Source organism: Panthera uncia (assembly GCF_023721935.1).
Source record: "Panthera uncia isolate 11264 chromosome C1 unlocalized genomic scaffold, Puncia_PCG_1.0 HiC_scaffold_3, whole genome shotgun sequence".
Classification (NCBI taxonomy): Eukaryota; Metazoa; Chordata; class Mammalia; order Carnivora; family Felidae; genus Panthera; species Panthera uncia.
This window is the reverse complement of record NW_026057584.1, coordinates 60389315-60410413: the sequence shown is the minus strand read 5'-3', so window position 1 is coordinate 60410413 and position 21099 is coordinate 60389315. Positions and strand designations below refer to the sequence as shown.

Here is a 21099-nt window from a genome sequence, read left to right as displayed (position 1 = left end):
TTTGCTTTTTAAAAAGTGTTGTACAATTTATACACGATGAAATGCATGATAAGTTATGATTCAGTGAGGTTTGAGGTTTCCCCCCAAAATAGCTGCTTTTGGGGGGTTTTAATTTAAAACCCAGTTTTGGGGGTTGATACATGCAGCAGGTCTGGTGGGCTACATTCCTTTGTTTTGTTTTGTTTAAAGTTTATTTTAAAAGAGACGGAGAGAGAGCATAACCTGGGGAGGGACAGAGAGAGAGAAAATCCCAAACAGGCTCTCCAACAGTGCAGAGCCAGATGGGGGACTGCTCTTATGAACTGCGAGATCATGACCTAAGCCAAAATCGAGTTGGATGTTCAACCAGCTGAGCCATTGAACCGATTTTGTTTTGAACCGATTGCAAACTTACAGAAAAGTTGGAAGTATAAGTACAAAGACTTTTTCTCCCTGAACTATTTGAGAATAAATTGCTGACTTGATGCATCATCACCACATATTCTTTAATGTATATTTACTGTAAACAAGAACATTATTATACATGGCCAGAATATAGTCATTAAAATTAGAAAATTAATATCAGTACATTATCACCATCTAATTCTCAGACTCTGCTTAAATTTTCCACTTATCTTAAAATGCCCTTTATAGCAAAGGGATCCAGTTTAATTAGGGCCAGGGCTTACATTTGGTTGCCTTGTTTTCTTTTGTCCCCTTCAGACTGAAACAGTTGTAAGTCTTTTCTTGACTTTCATGACCTTGACCAGTTGAGGATTATAGATAAGTTATGTTGTAGAATGTCTCTCACTTTGGGTTTATCTGATATTTGCTCAAGGTTTATTTAAGGTTATATTTTTCTGGTAGGAATATCACAGAAGTGATGTGCAGATTTCATTGCACTTGTTAGTTTTTCATTAAACTTCCAGTTCTTTCATTTATTTAGTTCCTCTTTTATTTAGTGGATTATAATCTGTTACTATCATTTATTTTGGTGCCTATATTGTCCCTGATTTGGCCAGTGGGAGCCCAGTTCCTGCTGGCTTCTATGTCTTTTTTACATGTCCTCTTCATTTGATTACTTCATTCTGATTATTTTTTAGAACAAGATATTCCAGGCTCATCTGTTAGGTCTGTCATAGCTCTGGAATCAGGCATTTCTCCAGGGAGCCCTGGTTTTTTGTTTTGTTTTGTTTTTTTTGTTTTGTTTTGTTTTTAAGAGGAAAATGGTATTTTGAAGCCAAGATCTAATAGGTGAGCTGGTAAACTCATTGCTGTTAGTGTTGTTCTAACATTAATGAGAGTGGCCTTCTCAGTGGACAGAACTTTGTTCCTTCCCTTTCAGTCCCTGCTTCCTGCAAAGTATTACTGTTCTGATTCCTTTCATTTAAAAAAAAAAAAAAGAGTTTTGCCTGTTTTAGAACTTTATATAAATGTAGTTATGCATGTGTACTCTGTGACTGGCTTAGTTCAATCAGCATGTGTTTGAGATACATCTTATTGTTGCCTATATCAAAGGTTCATTCCTATTTATGGCTGAATACTATTCTGTTGTTGGATATATCGCTATTCATCAGTTAATGGACATTTCGGTTTTTCTAGTTTTTGGTTGTTATAAATAACTCTGCTAAGAATGTTCTTGTAATAAGTCTTTTTGTGGACCCATGATTTTATTTAGGGTAAACTCCTAGCAGTAGATTTACTCGGTCATAGGATGGTTGTATGTTTAGCTTTATGAGATACTTGCCAGACTGACTTCCCAAGTACTTTCACATTCTCTGATAATATATTAGAATTCTGGTTATTCCATATCCTCATGAATGTTTGGTGGTGTAAGTTTTTAAAATTCATAGATTGAAGGGCTCAGTATTATTATTTTTTAAAGTTTATTTTGAGAAAAAGAGAGCATGCACACATGAGCAGGGAAAGAGCAGGAGAGAAAGAGAGAGAGAGAGAGCAAGAGAGAATCCCAAGAAGGCTCCATGCCGTCCTCTCAGAGTCCAGTGCGGGGTTCGACCTCACAAACTGTGAGATCATGACCTGAGCCAAAACCGAGTCAGATGCTTCACCAACTGAGCCACCCAGGCACCCTGAAGGCCTCAGTATTATTAAGACAGCAGTTCTCCCCACATTCATTTATAGATGTAATCTTTTTTTCTAGGTCTTAGTTTGATTCTGGTATGAGGGTTTTGCCAGCCTTATAAAATGCGTTGGCAAGTGTTCTCCATCTTCTAAAAAGAATTTGCAAAAGACTGATATTTCTTCTTTAAATGTTCAATAAAATTTGCCGGTGAAGCTTTGTGGGCCTTGAGTTTTCTTTGTCAGAAGGTTTGTCACTAGAAATCTAATTAGTAGATTTAGTACTATTCTGATTTGGTGTTTCTTCTTGTGTCAGTTTTGGTAATTTTTGTCTTTTAAGGAAATTGTCCATTTTACCTAAATTTCCTGTCAGATTGTTGTTCATAATATCCCCGTTACCCTTTTAAGGATTGTAGAATCTGTAATCCCTTTTCTGGGATACTGGTGATAGGTGTTTTCTCTCTTTTTTCTTAATGAGTCTGCCTATCAGTTTATCAGTCTTACTGATCTTTTCAAAAATTGCTTTTCTGTTTATTTCTTATTTCTCTTAATCTTTATAATCTTAATTATTCTTTCATTTGCTCCTAAGAAATCTCTCTTCTTGGGGTGCCTGGGTGGCTCAGTGTATTAAGCATCTGACTCTTGATTTCAGCTCAGATCATGATCTCACCATTTTTTATTTTGAGCCCCACAACAGGCTTTGGCCTACAGTGCGGAGCCTACTTGGGATTCTATCTCTCTCTGCCCCTCCCTTGCTCATGTTCTTTCTCTCTCAAAATAAATAAATTAAACAAACAAACAAACAAACTCCCTTCTCGAGGTAAATGCTTAAATAACTGGTTTTAAACTTTCTATCTGTAATACTAGCATTTAAATTATAAATTTACCTCTGAATACTGATTTACTTGCATCCCACCAATTCTGTTATGTTGTGTTTTTTATTATTGTTCTGTTATTATTTCTTCTTTGATCTGTGGGCTACACAGAAAAAATGTTGCTTAATTTGCAAATACTTGAGGCTTTTCTAGCTACCTTATTATACTGATTTCTGTTAATTCCAGGAAGGTCAGATTATTTCAGTCCTTTTAAATTTGAGATTTGTTTTATAGTCTAGCACATATTGTCTGTTTTGGTGAATGTTCCAGGTGTTTGGGGAGGGTCCCAGAGAATGTAAATAATTTATATTCTGCAGTTTTATACAAGGTTCTATAAATGTCACTTGGTGTAATGGTGTTATTCAAGTCTTGTATATTTTTGCTGATTTTTATCTACTTATTCTGTCAGAACAGTTGAGAGAGGACTATTGAAAATTCCAGCTATAATTGTGGATTTGTCTGTTTCTTCAGTTGTCTAGTTTTGCTTCATGTATTTTTCTTCTTCTTTTTTTTTAATTGAAGCATAGTTAATGCTTCATATATTTTGAAGATTTGGTATTAGGTGCATACAGATGATGCATTAACCCTTCTTGATGTATTAACCCTTTAAGCATTTATAAAATGTTCCTTCCTGGGGTGTTTGGGTGGCTCCATCATTTAGGCATCCAGCTCTTGATTTTGGCTCAGGTCATGATCTTATGGTGGTGGGATTGAGTCCTGCTTCTGGCTCCGTGCTGGGCATGGAGCCTGCTTGGGATTCTCTCTCCCTCTCCCACTGCCCCTCCCCTGCTCACACACATTCTCTCTCTGTCTCAAAAAAAGAAAAAAAAAAAAAAGTTCCTTTTTTATCTCTGGTAATAAAGGGGTCTCTATCTCTGTCCCCACTTTAACTCTTCATTTTGTCTTATATTGAAGACGGCTTTTTCAGATATGAGTATTGCAACAAGAGTTACTTAAGCATGGGAGAAATAACAGCATGTTTATATGCTGATGCCTATGATCTGTCAGAGAAGGGGAGAATGGTACAGGAAAAGAATGAGGAGTATTTGTGGAGTGATCTTGAAAATACGAGAGAATATTCTTGAGAATATCATTGTAGAGGTTAGTCTTAGATGGGAGCATGGAGAATTTCTCTGCCAGTTTAACAAAAGGAAGACGTGGGAATGGCTACAATAAATTAGGTGTAGAAGTGGCAGTTGTGCATGTTCTTTTGTGAATGCTTCTGTTTCCTAAGTGAAACAAGAAGCAAGGTTATCAGATGAGAATGTGTTTCTAGAAGATGTTGGAGTTTTGAGGAAGTAGTCATCTTGTCAAACAAGAGTGAGTAGCCTTGACAACTATAGTATGATTGTCAGGTAGCACTAAGGGTCCACTTCCAAGTTTTGTACTCATGAATGTAAAGTCAAGGTCAACTACATGAAGATGCAAGGGTGTAGCAAAAAGTGGGCATACCGTCAGACTTAACTAGAGTGGGGATTTAGCAGACTGGCATGACAAAGATTGGAGCAAAGGAGTTAAGGATGTTTATGAGGGAGTGATAATATTGATTGGCCATGGAATCCTACACTGGAAAGTGAGGGTACAAAGAAGGGGAGGAACAGTGAAAATTGTGTTCTAATCAATACATTGTAAGTACTGGTGGAGGTTGGAGGTTAAAGAATTGTTAGAGTTGAGGTATCACAAGGAGTGAGCTAGAAAGAGGTAGTGGTAAAATTGCTTGGGATTCCCCCCCCCCCCACTCATGCTTTCTCTCTCTCTCAAATAAACTTAAAGATTAAAAAAATTATTTAAAAAACTTCATCTATTAGATATTAAAAGAATCCTTTATATATAGCATTAGTTTTAAAGAATCTCTCTTGGATTATTTCACCCAAATCTAATCAGATCCAAGCAATAAATATTTAATTATATATTTGCCTTAAAGTATTTGAGTTTTACTTCAATTAAAAGACTCATCACTTTGCTTTCTCTTTCTTTTAGTTCCTATTACCTGTGGACTACATTTCATGCCGAAATAGTAAAACCTTAGTAGTTTAGATGACAGGAACATTGAAGAAGGCCAATCCAAACTATAGAAATAGTTATCATAGCTAGGTTTTTGACACTTATAATGTTTCTTTTTGTCTGTGTCTCTTCATCACTACCAAAGTGCTATATATTAGAAGCAGTAGTTTGCAGTTAATTTTTAATAATTTCTAGAGGCTTCTAAACATTTTTAAATATTAGAGATGCAGTGGTGGGAAATTTGGGGGGTTAATGAGTCTAAACATACCGGATTTATTTATTTTTTTATTGTGAAATATTACAGACATGCAAAAAATACATAGCAAACTAATGAATATCATGATCCCATCACTCAGCTTTTCCACATCTTAACATTTTGCTGTATTTGCCCAGGCTTTTTTTAATTTCAATTTTCATCATGAAAATTGGTAAACACATAGAAAACTTGAGAGAATAGAACATAACTTACTTATATATCTAATACCTGAATTCAGCAATTAAAATTTTGTCATATTTGGTTTAGAATATTTTTTTATATTTCATTTTATTTGGGGGCGGGGGGCAGAGAGAGAATTTTAAGCAGGCTCCACACAGCACAGAGCCCAGCATAAGGCTTGATCCCACATCTCTGGGGTCATGACCTGAGCTGAAATCAAGAGTCGGACACTCAACCTACTGAGCAACCCAGGCACCCCGTTGTATTTGCTTTAGTATGTACATTTGCTGATTTCTTTGAAAATAGATTTCTAAATATCATGACAGTTCCCTCATAGCACATGTTCTAATATATGAATATTTACATATATAACCATAATTCCATTATTACACCTATAAAAATTAATGGTAATTTTTTGATATCATGTAATTTTCTGGTTTCCTTGGTTGTCCTTGAAAGTCTTCAATAGCTTTTTTTTTTTTTTTAATTATTTAAACCAGAATTCAGTCAAGGATCGTGCATTATGGTTGGCTGTAAAGTTTCTTTAATTTCTTTTAATCCAGAACAATCCCTCCCCTCAACATGGAACTTTTTGCCCCTCTGCCATTGATTTATTTGGGAGAGTAAAGTCATTGTATAGAATTATTAGACAAATCTACATTCTTGATTTGTCTGTTTTCTTTTAGTAGTAGTTCACCTGTTACTCTGTCCTCCATATTTCTTGTAAATTGGAAGGTTTAAAGCTGGATTAGATCTGGCATAAACATTTTTGGTAGGAAAATGTATATTTTATATTGCATTTAATCAGCAGACATACAATGTTGGTCTTGAAAAGGTGGTGACTGCCAGATGTCTATGTGAAAAGCTATCTTTTCTTTTGTAAATCATTAATCTGCTGGATGATACTTTGGCATCCTGTGAATGATCTGTTGTAGGAGGACAATGTTAGAAATTTTTCATCTACAACTTTTCATTCTTCAATTTAAAGATGGTGGGGTAAGATAAATTATACATAAGATAAATTATATTGGGAAAATGTCCAGTAATATCAGAAGTCACAATAAATGCAAATAAAATAACAGAGTACCCTTTTCCATCTTAAATCGGTAGAAATTAAAGTTGAGGGTCCAGAATATTGTCAAGAATGTGGGAAGCAAAGGAATCTAAGTAGCTGCTGGTAGGTGTGTGTGCATGTGTGTATATATGTATATATCCATATACATACACGTATACATATATACATATGTATGTACATATACATATATACATATACATGCTGTTAAAGTATTTTTAGAGAACAGTTAAGCAGTATTTACAAAAATAATTCAGTACTTTTACTCAGCACTTCTACTGCCAGGAATTTATCCTGTGTGTACTTGTACAGCAAGGTGTGTGTATGAGGATGTCATTGCAGTATTACTTTTAATAGCAAAAAACCCCTCTAAAACCTAGTAACAACATAAATATCATCTTGCACTGATAAAGAATGATGTGATGATAAAGGCCTCTTCAAAACTCAGATTATTCTTGTCCTCAGAATGTTTTCCATAGGTTTTGTTGTTGTTTTTGTTTTTCTTTCATTGATGCTGTAGCTTTTCTTAGCTGCAAGTATCTTTTTGGTTTTATTTTCTTTTACTCTTTTCATTGTATATAAACATATAGAAAAATAAAAACTAAATCAGATGCCTCTCATACCTAGTTTTCTAATTCTTAGAATCAGTAGGGTTTTGATGCTAAAGCACTCAAAGCAATATTATTCATTGTTCATTTGTCTCATGAGAATCTGATGTAAATCATATAATGGAGAAGTTACATTTTACATAAGAAAAATGTTGGCTGTACCCTAGTTATAGTGAAATTCTTGAAATGGAAATACCTGTCACCTTTAATATCTTTAATTTAGTATCTTTAATATCTCTATATTTTTTATTCTTTTAAACAGTTCGTTTTCCTGAAGATCTTGAGAATGACATTAGAACTTTCTTTCCTGAATATACCCACCAACTCTTTGGGGATGAGTAAGTAACATAGTAAGATGTTTGCCAAATTAGTATGGCCAAAAAAAACCCAACACTTTTTTTTTTTAAGATCTAGAAATCAGACTTTATTTTCTTTGTTGTTTTTTATGTAATTTATTTAAAATATACATTAGAATGGCATTTTTGACATTGAGACACCAGTTTACTATATAATACTTATCACAGAGTACTTTAGAGGCATTCTCTCATTTAATTCTCACAGCTGTTTTAGCGATGGTATTACTAGTCATTACACTGTACATTGGTGGAATTGGGTAGTTGCTTAAGGACATCTGACTGGCCAAAGTTTAGATTCAGGCAGTCTGACTGTGAAGCCCATATTTGTAACTACTACTTTTTTCTTCCTCTTGCTGTGCTATATTGCTTTTAGTACAAAATATACTCTCCTAAAGCTGGAAAGCTCAAGTTGTTCTTCGATGATGAGTAAGCAGTTTATTTATTTACAGAGAAATTTATTTTTGAAAGCAATGTTAAAGATATATCCTAGGATATTCAGCACAATTCCTTAATTTCTTATAGCTTCATTACATTATTAGAATAGCCAGTTACCATTTTTTTTAACTTTTGATTTTGAAAAAAACTTCACATTTGCAGAAAATTATAAGAATAGTACTCTTCTATCCTTTAAAATCTAGATTCCCCAGTTACCATTTAGTTATATTTGCTTTAATCGTTCACTGCTATATAGATCTATTGGTATGTTGTTGAACCATTTGAGGGTTGGTTGCAGATGTATCTTGATCCCTTACTCCTAAATTCTTTACAATGTATTTCCTAAAAGCAAGGATGGTAACCATAGAATTATTAAAACTCGGGAAATTTAACATTGCTGTAATACTATTTTCTAATATATCATCCACATTCCAAATTTTGCCAATTGGTTTCCAGTAATTCTTTTTAACAATTTTCTTCATTCTGGATCCAATCCAGAGTCATATATTGCATTTAGTTTAGGCTCCTTTAATCTGAAACAGTTCCTCAGTCTTTTTGTTTTTCATGATATCACATTTTTGTGGGTTATAGGCTAGTTTTTTTTTTTTTTTTAATTTTTTTTAACGTTTATTTATTTTTGAGACAGAGAGACAGAGCATGAACGGGGGAGGGTCAGAGAGAGGGAGACGCAGAATCTGAAACAGGCTCCAGGCTCTGAGCTGTCAGCACAGAGCCCGACGCGGGGCTCAAACTCACGGACCGCGAGATCATGACCTGAGCTGAGGTCGGCCGCTTAACCATCTGAGCCACCCAGGCGCCCCTAGGCTAGTTTTATAAACTTTAATTTTGGATTAGTTTGATTTTTCTTCATGATTAAATTCAGATATTGTGCATTTTTGTAGTACCTTAGCAGAAGTTGTGTGTGTCCTTAGTCTGTCACAATCAGAAAGCTCATGATGTCAGTATGTTCCATAACTTGTTAACTTAGTTTAGAGGTGCCTGTCAGCTTTCTCCACTGTAAGGTTTTTTCCTTTATTATGTAATCTGTGGGGAGATACTCTGAGACTGAAAATATACTGTTCCCTATCAGTCTTTTTCACCCAGTAGTTTTAAATCCATTGATGATTCTTGCCTGAATTGGTATTTTACTGTGATTATAAAATAGTGATTCTCTAACTTTGTCATAACTTCTACATTTATTAGTTGGCATTCTGTAAGGAAGAGCTCTTTTTTTCCCCTTAAGTATTTCTTTGTGTATATCAGAAGAGACTCAAGGATTCTTCTTTTTTAATCCAATGAGTTATAATCCATTACTGTTATTGTGACACTCAAATTACCCCATTTCAAATGGGCTTTTGAATCCTTTTGATATATCATCATCATTTTGGGGACACTTTACTTTCTGATATGGTAAGATGTTTCAGATTCATCGTATACTTTTTCCAGTGTTTCTGGAGTCAGCCATTTTCCTAAGGAACCCTGGTTTGTTGTAGGAAGAAAGCGTGTTTTGATATAGTTGACATTTAAAATATTTCCCTTCATGGCTGTTTTACCTATGTGTTATTTCAGCATTGTTCACATATTTATTTAATGTGGTTTTTGTTTTGAAAGTATACTTATCTTAAGAGAGAGAGAGCACGCTAGTAAAAGAGGAGCAGAGAGAGAGGGAGAGAGAATCCCAAACAGGTTCTGCACTGCCAGTGCAGAGCCTGATGCAGGGCTCAAACTCACGAATGGTGAGATCATGACCTGTGCTGAAATTGAGTCAGATGCTTAACCAACTGAGCCACCCAGGTGCCCCGCATGTGTTTTGAAATTGACAGATTTCTCTTCATTGACAAATTTTCTCAGAAGTTTTAATTATTAATGTATCAGATTAGGCATTTTATGTGCTATTAAGTAGTAATAATTGTATTTTATTATGTATTGATTCATGCCAAAATTTGAGTCTTTTGTATTTCAAATAGGTTTTATTTTATTATAAAAAGAGGAATGTTTTCTTTTTGGATTTCTATTTTTAAGGAGCTATTTATTCTCTTCCTGTTACTGCTATTTAAAATCTCTTCCTTTGGTGCATAGGATCTAGTCTACAGATGATGCTTCTTAATGGTATTCTGTACATTCATTCTGTTTTGCATGTCATTAAAAATGCTTGCATACTCCTAAGTTAGACAGATGACAGATAATTATGATGACCATGTCTTATGGTTCAGGTATGACCTTGATACTACTATCATTGCCATTCCTTTTTATAAACATAACTTTCAGAGTCCTGGAATGGACACTGCTAATATTTTATTTTGGTAGTCTAGACAGAAATCTGGAAATGGCACTGCTTCTTCCAGGTACTCTTCTTCAGAATTCACTTAAAAAAAGAAAAGCTTTATTGAGATACAATTTACTATATAGTTGATCTACTTTTTAAAAAAATTTTTAATGTTTATTCATTTTGAGAAAGCACAACCAGGGAGGGACAGAAAGAGAGGGAGACACAGAATCCGAAGTAGGCTCCAGGCTCCAGGCTCCGAACAGTCAGCTTAGAGCCTGACGTGGGGCCCGAACTCACAAACAGATCGTAACCTGAGCTGAAGTCGGACGCTTAACTGAACTTGAGCCACCCAGGCGCCCCTGTATTTAAAGTATACAGCTCAATGATTTTTAGCATAATGAGTGTTGTGTAGTCATCTTCACAATCAGTTTTAGAATATTTTTGTCATTCCTACCCAAATTCCCATAACCACTTAGCAGTCATGCTCTTTTTCCCCATTACTCTCCTCAGCCCTAGGCAATCATTAATCTACTTTCTGTCTCTGTAGCTTTACCTATTCTGAATATTTTAGATTCACATTTTGGAAGACTCTTTTTAGAGAATATCAAGGCGTAGATGGATTTCAGGGAGCAGGATTGGAAAAATAGCAGCCCCAGATCTGCTTTCTGAGTTCATACAGGGGTGTAATTAGGTGCTTTCACTACTCTCAGCAGCTCTGGTAGCTTGATGATAGAAGCAGGTGGTAAATTGGAGGCAAGACTGGGCCAAAGCTACATGTTAGCTGCTTGCCTAGCCAGGTACCAGTTTAATACCACTTGTGTCTGATTTGAAATGCTCTCTGGTACTAGTAATAATAGCAGCAGCTGCAACAGTAGCAGTAACATCTGACACTTATTACTACTTGTATAATGTGTTAGTCAACATTATAAGCAGTTTACAGGTATTAACTTCCTCATTCAGCCCAAACAACTTCCCGAAGGTAGGTGCTGTTATTTTCTCTTATTTTTTTTTAAAGATTTTATTTTTATGTAATCTCTGCACCCAGTGTGGGCTCGAACTTATAACCCTGAGATCAAGAGTTGTATGCTTCGCCTACTAAGCCACCCAGGTGCCCCTCTCATTTTATAAATGAGGAAAGCTGAGACACAGTTTCATTACAAATACTTGTTTCTTTTTAAAACGGGTGTCGTTTAAAATCTTGAAACTACCCATAAAGTTAAACTTGTTTATATGGATGGTTAATGCTTGGTAATGACTTTGCAAGATTCTTTCTGGGGTCTCAGATTATTGATATTTTTTCCTTTTCAGTGAAACTGCTTTTGGTTACAAGGGTCTGAAGATCCTGTTATACTATATTGCTGGTAGCCTGTCAACAATGTTCCGTGTTGAATATGCGTCTAAAGTTGATGAGAACTTTGACTGTGTAGAGGTAAGAACAAAAATGAATTTATCTTTAACTCTGCTTTCCATTTGAGTATAAAGCAGGTTTTAAAATTTAAAGGTTTCAGGGAGGAGAGAATCTGTTATATAGTAGCTTTGAAACCACATATTCAATCTTTAGTTATGGATGTGATTGCCTGCCTATCATGGCAGTTAACGTTTGATGATCCTTAGCCTGATCTATTTCCTGAGTGGTCCTTCTCTATAAAAATGTTCACTCTTATGATCATAGTTGTATTTTGTTTACCAAATACAATTCTGGCCACTAGAATTAGAAGAAGCAAGGAACAGATTCTCCGCTGGAGCCTCTGGAGGGAGTGTGGCCCTGTTGACACCTGAGTTTAGCTCAGTGATATGGTTTTTAGACTTTGCCTCAAGGCTGTGAAAGAATAAGTTTCTGTTGTTTTAAGCCTCCAAGTTTGTGGTCGTTTGTTATGGCAGCCGCAGGAAACTAATACAGATTTTCATACCAGGAAGTGGGGTGCTACTGCAACAAATAACTAAAACTCTAGAAATGTCTTTGGAAATAGGTAATGGGTAGAAACTGGAAGAATTTTGAGGTACGTGATAGAAAAAGCATGGACTCCCTTGAAAAGACTGTTGGTAGAAATATGGACATTAAAGGCATTGCTGGTGAGGGCTCAGAACAAAGTTAGAAGCATGAGAGAGAAAGCCAATACCATCATAGAGAATAATGTACCATCACAAACAGTATATTGGTAGAAATAGGAATGTTGAAGGTGCCTCTGTCGAGGAGTCAGAAGGGAAGGAGGAACATGTTATTAGAAAATGAAGGAAAGGAGATAGATACTTGTTATATAGTGCCAGAAAGCCTAGCTGAATTGTGTCCTACATTTATATAGAAAGAATTTATAGGGGCGCCTGGGTGGCGCAGTCAGTTAAGCGTCCGACTTCAGCCAGGTCACGATCTCGCGGTCCGTGAGTTCGAGCCCCGCGTCAGGCTCTGGGCTGATGGCTCGGAGCCTGGAGCCTGTTTCCGATTCTGTGTCTCCCTCTCTCTCTGCCCCTCCCCCGTTCATGCTCTGTCTCTCTCTGTCCCAAAAATAAATAAAAAACGTTGAAAAAAAAAAAAATTAAAAAAAAAAAGAAAGAATTTATAAGCAGTGAACTTGGATATTTAGCTGAGGAGATTTCCAAGCAAAGGGTTGAAGTTGTGTCCTGGTTTCTTGCGGCTTATTATAAATGTGGGAGGAAAGGGAGAGATTGTGAGAAGAACCGTAAAGCATAAAAGATCCACGACTTGATGATTTGGGAGACTCTTAGCCTATCCAGGTTGCAGAAGACACGGAAATTAGGAGATTCATTGTTAGGAAAGCGTGCTGTGGAGAGAAAGCTGAAAGCGTGGCTAGATAACTTTTTACTCTTGCTGAAGAGATTAGGCATGTGACTCTTGTATCTCCTCAGTAATCTCAGCAAAAGCCAGGAATAGAGATTGAGTAGAGATCAAGTCCTTTGTAGGACCATCTTGTCTAATGGCATGAACCCTTATGGCATACACAGGTGACCTAGAAGGGTTTTGAGAGTGTTATATCAGCAGAAACACTGCCAGTGTGGACTAACAGGATGAGGAAAGGCAAATGAATTTTCTAAATTCTATAGGTAGGAAACAAGCTGATAACACTACTCAGCTGCAAACGTGTACTTCCCTTTGAGAAAAAGGAGTAAGACCCAGAGGGTAGAACTGCAGGCCACAGTATCCCCAAGTCTTGAAACCTAATGGAATTTGACCTTCTGGATTTTGAAATTGCCTGGTACCAGTGACACCTTTCTTTCTACCATTTTCTTCCTTTTGGAATGGGAAACTCCTTAACTTATCCTGTGCCTGTCCCACGACTGTATTTTAGAAGCAATAACCTGCTTTCTAGTTTCACAGTATCACAGGTGGAAAGGAATTTTGCCTCATGAAGTATCCTATCCAGAGTCTCACTCATACCTGATTAGATAATGACATTTTGGACTTGAGTTGATGATGGAATGGTTGAAACTTTTGGCAGTGTTGGGATGGGATGAGTGTATTTTGCATGTTTAGGATGGACATGAATCCCTGAGGGACCTTAAGAAAGCTGTATGGGGGCGCCTGGGTGGCGCAGTCGGTTGGGCGTCCGACTTCAGCCAGGTCACGATCTCGCACTCCGTGAGTTCGAGCCCCGCGTCAGGCTCTGGGCTGATGGCTCAGAGCCTGGAGCCTGTTTCCGATTCTGTGTCTCCCTCTCTCTCTGCCCCTCCCCCGTTCATGCTCTGTCTCTCTCTGTCCCAAAAATAAATAAATGTTGAAAAAAAAATTTAAAAAAAAAAAAAGCTGTATGTTTTCAGACATCTTGGTGGCTCAGTCAGTTAAGTGTCAAATTCCTGATCTCTGCTCAGGTGAGGTGGAGCCTACTTAGGATTCTGTCTCTCTTCTCTGCCCCTTCCTGGCTTGTGTGCAGGCTCTCTCTCTTTAAATAAATAAATAAACTTTAAAAAGAAAATTATGTGTTTTAGAGTTGTTCTGTTTCTGCGCATTCCTATTTAAACACACTGCAATTTTTTTTTTCTTTAAAGTTTTGTTTAAATTCCAGTTACCATACAGTGTAATACTAGTTTTAGGTGTACAGTATAGTGACTCAGCACTTCCATATGTTGTCACCCAGGGCTCATTACATGTGTACTCCTTGATCCCCATCACCTGTTTAACCCATCCCCCCCAACTATCTTCCTTCAAGGCATTGAAACTTTTCATTAAGAATTACTTCACAGAAGGGTGCCTGTGCCTGGGTGGCTCAGTGGGTTAAGCGTCCAACTTCCTCCGCTCAGGTCATGATCTTGCGGTTTGTGAGTTTGAGCCCCTCGTTGGGCTCTGTGCTGACAGCTCGGAGCCTGGAGCCTGCTTTGGATTCTGTGTCTCCCTCTCTCTCTGCTCCTCCCCTGCTTGCACTCTGTCTCTCTCTCTCTCTCTCTCTCTCTCTCTCACTCTTTCAAAAATAAACATTAAAAAAAATTAAAACAAAGAATTATTTCACAGAGTTGAGTTTTTTAAATGAAATGCCATTTTTGTTGCTGAATCACATTTACAAAATTGCAAGTTGCATTCTTATTTTTTAAAAAAAGGTTTTTTTAATGTTTATTTATTTTTGAGAGAGACAGAGTGCCACTGGGCGAGGGGCAGATTAGCAATTAAACCAACTTTTTCTTTCTTTCTTTCTTTCTTTCTTTCTTTTAAAAAAAAATTTTTTTTTCAACGTTTTTTATTTATTTTTGGGACAGAGAGAGACAGAGCATGAACGGGGGAGGGGCAGAGAGAGAGGGAGACACAGAATCGGAAACAGGCTCCAGGCTCCGAGCCATCAGCCCAGAGCCTGACGCAGGGCTCGAACTCATGGACCGCGAGATCGTGACCTGGCTGAAGTCGGACGCTTAGCCGACTGCGCCACCCAGGGGCCCCAAAACCAACTTTTTCAAGGTTTTAAATGGACTTTAAACTTCTGACTTAAATCTTTTGCCAATCTCATGCCCCATCTTTTGTTGGCTAAAACCTCTCCATGACTTGGGACTGGTTGATTTGGTTCTTTTTATTGTTTAATTTTTAAAATTTTGTTTCATTGTAAAGGACTTGCCCAAATTCACGCAATGCTGTATAAACTAGCGTGTAATATAGGCTTATTTATTAAAGTGAAGTTTTTCCCTGATCATATGTTTCTTATTAGATTGTTAAATTCTCAGGCCCAGCTAGATACTCTTATTAAAAATGCAGGTAGTAGTTTCCTTTTGTAGTACAAAATATACTGTCATTTGAAGATTTTGGTGGTGGTGTTTTTTTTTTTTAAAGTTCCAGCTGATAATACTGGATTGATTTCTTCCAAAGGAACTATTGACTTAGTTATTGGTAAATCTTTCAAATACTATTTGCAGTGAAATAGCTGTGTATTTGCATTGACTTCTAATTGTTCCATTCTTGAAAACCAGGTTTTTCCATTTAGAAGTGCTGTGTTAGGAGTAAGGAATCAATCTTTTATGGTGTCTTTTTGTAGGATTATTTGCTTCATGATCGAAGATGATTTGTATAAATTACATGTTCAAGCAAAGACTTTTTTCCCCTTATAAAAAAAGAATGGATAGTGAATGTTGGGGGGATGGGCTTTCCTCTTCTTAGTTTGTTTTGAGATATCACTATGCCTCTATATTCTTGATGCTATAGTGGCAACAAAACAAAATCATTCCCTCTCATGGAGCTTGTATTGTAGCTAGGAGGAACAGTCGGTAAACAAAGAGTTTTGTTCGTATGCTTTGTTTTTTAGATTTCCCTTAACATAATACTCTGTAGGTCCATCCATGTCGTTGCAAATGGCAAGATTTCATTTCTTTATGACTGAGTAATATTCCATTGTATGTGTATTTGTATATATCCTATCTTTATCTACTCATCTATCAATGGATACTTACAGTGCTTCACATTTTGGCTATTGTAAATAACGCTGCAGTGAATACAGGGGTGCATGTGTCTCTTTGAATTTGTGTTTTCATCTTCTTCCGATAAATATCCAGAAGTGGAATTCTGGATTGTATAGTAGTTCTGTTTTTAATTTTTTGAGGAACCTTCATACCGTTTTCCATCGTGGCTGCACCAGTTACATTTCCACCAACAGTTATGAGGGTTCCCTTTTCTCCACTTTTTAGTATGATGTGATCCCACTTGTTTACTTTAGCTTTTGTTGCCCTTGCCTGAGGAGACTAGTCTGAAAAACTTGCTAAGAACAATGTTAAAGAGTTTATTGCCTATGTTTTCTTAAAGGAGTTTTATGGCATCAAGTCTTACATTCAAGTCTTTAATCCATTTTGAATTTATTTTTGTATATGGTGTAAGATAGTGGGTCCAGTTTCATTTTTCTGCATGCAGCTGTCCAGTTTTCCCAATGCCATTTATTGGAGAGACTGTCTTTTCCCATTGTTTATTCTTGTCTCATTGATTAATTGACCATATATGTATGGGTTTATTGTTAGGCTTTCTATTCTATTCCATTGATCTGTCTGTTTTTGTGCCAATACCATACTGTTTTAATTACTATAGCTTTGTAGTCTAGTGTGAAATCAGGGAGCATGATACCTCCAGCTTTATTGTTCTTTCTCAGGATTGCTTTGGCTGTGCAGGGTCTTTTGTGGGTCCATACAAATTTTAGGATTCTTTGTTCTAGTTCTGTGAAAAATGTGGTTGGTATTTTGATGGAGGGTGCATTAATTATAGATTGCTTTGAGTAGTACAAACATGAACACAATATATCTTTCCATTTATTTGTGTTGTCTTCAGTTTCTTTCATCAAGGTCTTACACTTTTCAGAGTCTCCCGCTTTTTCTGAGGTAATTTCATTGCTTTTTAGTGCAAGGGAGTGTAACTAAGATTGCTCAGTCTTGCTAATTGTTAGCATTTCTGGGAAAAGGTTTAGTAGAGAAAGTTGAAATATTTGGGTACAGTTTGTATTATCTGTGAATTTCAATCATCTATTTTATCCTTGTCTTCCACTAATATGGATTGAATTTGAGAGTAGATGAGAGCAAATATTTAAAATTTTCTGGATTCTTTAGCATCTTAAAGAAAATCCTTGTGCACTTCTAAAAATTTAATCTTGAGGAAATGAAAAAATAATCTTGGTAGACTAATACTTCACTATACTCTTTTTGATAATTTTGACAGTGTTCTTAGTGTGTAATGCTTTTTATAAAATATAAAAAGCTTTCAAATTATATATTGAGATTTCTATCTTAGAATTTTATATATGAGCTTAGGTAGCAAAATACTAATGCAGTATAAATCAACAGGATACCACTTTTGTTTTTCCAGTAGTGAAAAAGTTCACACTGTTAACTTCTCTAACAACGCTCAGATTTCCAGACATGTTGTCGGGTAGTGTAAGATTGAGCAAATTAAGCAGATACGGAAATTTTTTGGCTTGTAGTTTGTAGTAGATCTTAGGTAATCTTAGAATTCTAGTCAATGTTATTAAGTCTGCCACTTTAGCCAAGTAAAGGAGCACCTACTTAACAGGCCTTTTTAAAATCATTATTTCAAAAATAACTCACCATAGACAAATTTACACAAATAATGCTGTTTAGGATAAGATACTAACAACGTCATTTGGTTTTCAAATGTGTATAAATACAAATAAGGTGTAAATATATTTACATCATAGCAGACTACCAGTTATTCTCAGGCACATTGCTTTATGCAGTGATGAGGAAAAGCAAAAATTGCTTTCTGGGAAAATCGCATATATATCAAGGTATAGAACATTGGAAGTTGAAATCATAATGTGAGATAATGCAATCTAAAACATTTCATCATGACTTACCTAAAAACTAAATAGTATAATAGTTACCTTTATACTTCCTTTATATTTATTTATTTAAAAAAATTTTTTTAATATTTATTTATTTTTGAGAGACAGAGCATGAGCAGGGGAGGGGCAGAGAGAGAAGGAGACACAGAATCCAAAGCAGGCTCCAGGCTCTGAGGTGTCAGCACAGAGCCTGACATGGGGCTCAAACCCACGAACTGTGAGATCATGACCTGAGCCACAGTCAGACGCTCAACTGACTGAGCCACCTAGGCACCCCCCTATACTTTCCTTTTTATTTTATTTTATTTTTTTTTTAATTTTTTTTTCAACGTTTTTTATTTATTTTTGGGACAGAGAGAGACAGAGCATGAACGGGGGAGGGGCAGAGAGAGAGGGAGACACAGAATCAGAAACAGGCTCCAGGCTCCGAGCCATCAGCCCAGAGCCTGACGCGGGGCTCGAACTCACAGACCGCGAGATCGTGACCTGGCTGAAGTCGGACGCTTAACCGACTGCGCCACCCAGGCGCCCCTATGCTTTCCTTTTTAAAAAGATATTGCTAAATGTTTGGAAAACATTTGTAAGGGATGTCTTTATTAATTAATATATCAGGTTGTATTCTGGATTCTTGATCTATTCATGAATGCTTAATTTCTTATCTATAAGTACATTTTTTCTTTAATTTTAATTGCAGTTTAAAATAATATTCTTGAAAGTAGGGAATTTTTTAGTGATCTTCAGAAATAGAATCTAAGCTTTTAGCGGCAAGCATTGGAACTAAAAGGTTTCAGTTAAGCTTTGATTCTACATGGAATTTAAAAAAGATGAGATGGGGTGCCTGGCTAGCTCAGTCACTGTAGCGTGCAACTCTTGATCCAGGGGTTGTGATTTCAAGCCTCATGTTGGGTGTAGAGCCTACTAAAATAAACAAACAAATAAAAATATTTAAAAAAATTTTAAATGATGGGATGGGTTTTTCTTTAATGACGATTTTTATTATCTGGCCAGTAATCCAATATGAAAAATGAATATTTAACTCAACTAAATTAGTAAAGAGTACAGATTTCTAAGACAGGGTGGTTATGGGATATTTTCCTTAAAACAGTATATTTAGTAGATAAGAGCCATTTGGTTTTATGCGATGTATTTTTTGTAATATATCCGATACGTGTTTTTTCTAACCTATTATATGTAATAGATTCCTTGTTTTTAAACTTACTCTTTTATTCTTCTGTAAAAGTTCTTAAATGTTATGAACTTGCCCAGAGCCAAGTATTTATTTGAAGATACTTATTATGGTAAATAGGTATCCCTTGAAGGCTGAACATTAAACATTAACTCTCTTTCAGCTTTATTGAGCTCAAACCTTTGGGTTTCTCTGTCTTCCACCAGAACTGCTACTTGAAACTTAGTTTCTACGTTTGATGCAAGATATGTGAAGTTATTCGATCATACTTTGCAATGCCTTGTTAAGAAGACAGGATATAGGGAATGTTTTTAAAATTTATAATTATACTATAAATGCTTTGAAGTGTTTTCTTTTAAACTGATAGGTTATAAACCTTTTTATTTAAAAGTAATATTTCTTGACTTTTTTTAACTTGGACTAAAATTATACTACTTTACCTGTCACTACTTTGGATTTTAATTGCCATACATCAGACTGCTTAAAACTATTCCTTATTATTACAGTTTCCTCTTGTACTTATTGAGGTTGTACATATTCTATAAAATATGTTTAAGATGGTTTCTTCACATTAGATGGCACTTTAAACAAAAAATATCAAATGCAGTTTATTTGATCTTGAAGGTGAATGAACTGCAAGGACTGATGTACGCATTACAAATAAGCTGTTGGGCATAGTATTGAAGAGCTATGTTTTAAATAATAGCTCTTCTTTTTTTATAGCTATAAACAAGTTATGTATAAATGTTGGTGGTAGCAGAGCATTAAAATAATAAAACTTGTTTGTGATAAACTCCATCCTTGGTTCTCTATCCTAAATTGTAACTGAATGATAATAAAGTGCTATTCATCTGCAGGTGCATTGCTTCTACTTAGTTAAAAGATGGTTGAAAGGACAGGAATTAGTAGCATGTTGTATTAGCCTTTTGTAGTGTATTTTGTCCTAAGCATCTTAATTTCCCTGTTTTGAATGCTAAGTAGCAAGGGTCTTGGTTTAGAACTAATACCCATCATGCATGTAAACGGTATGAAAGAGCTGCTTAGTAAGTTAACACAAAGTGTTCTTGTGTCAGTCCTTGTGGAAATAGATACAATACAAACATTACAGCTGAACTCACGGCAAACTCCATTAAGTAAAAACCTGGCCTCATTGTTCAAGAAAAAGTTTGAATAGAATGCAAGCTCATTTTGTTGAATGTAATGTCAGGCTTTTAGGGACTGTATTGAGGGATAAGGTTTTGTTAAGTTGAGACCAATTCATTAAGTTTTATTGCCTGGTGAGAAGCAGTAATACTTTATTGTAAGACTTCATCAAATATTCATGGTTAAAGAGAAGTAGTAAATGTATTCAATCAAGTGGTCTTTTGGGGTTTTGAAAGGGATTATGAAGTCTGCTCAGCTGATAGTTTTAACATTCATTGAGGTTGTTTAACAAGGGTAATTTTAGTCTCTGAGTTTAATTTTGTTGTCCAGGCTTGTCTCTTTCTACTGTCACAAATCCAAGTCTATAAAATTTGTGTCACATTATAGGGATGAGTGGATAATCTATCCATTCATATAAATTATGTATGTCCTAAGTGGGCATATTTTTTAAATTGTCGTCTTAATATTGAGTTTAGTGTATGAAGGAGTTACGACCTACTTGTTAATGTAAGTTTGCTGTTCGTTTGGTCAGACTGTAGCCTCCCCTTACTACTGCTTGTGATCTTGGATAATATGGTCTCCTTGACACACATAAAATAATAAGCGGTTTTTTGTTTGGGCCAGTTCCAATTGTCCTGAAGGGATATGGTCAGCATTTTCTATATAATGTTAGGAATTTCAGTAGCATTGCCCTCATTCTTGCACCTGATTTCAGGCTACCTGCCTCTTCTTTTTTACTTCTTTATTATACTTACGTTCATCTCCGATTTGTGTGGTAGTAGTCTCTTGTGCACATGAAACTCATCCTTTCTCATTTCTCCATGTGTTTTCTTCTTTAGTTTAACTGGGAACTTCATTTTTGTGATTTTTGTGGGTTTTGTCCATTTC

The 21099-nt window shown here is 35.9% G+C and overlaps 1 protein-coding gene across 3 annotated transcripts in view; it reads left to right on the top strand.

The window, feature by feature from the left end:
- Positions 1–21099, top strand: part of HAT1 (histone acetyltransferase 1) — a 60180-nt gene that overhangs the window by 10354 nt on the left and 28727 nt on the right. For all 3 annotated transcript variants that reach the window (XM_049615529.1, XM_049615531.1, XM_049615532.1), the window contains exons 3-4: positions 7316–7391; positions 11422–11542. In XM_049615529.1, coding sequence (XP_049471486.1) covers positions 7316–7391; positions 11422–11542 — 197 coding nt within the window. The remainder of the gene's footprint in view (positions 1–7315; positions 7392–11421; positions 11543–21099) is intronic.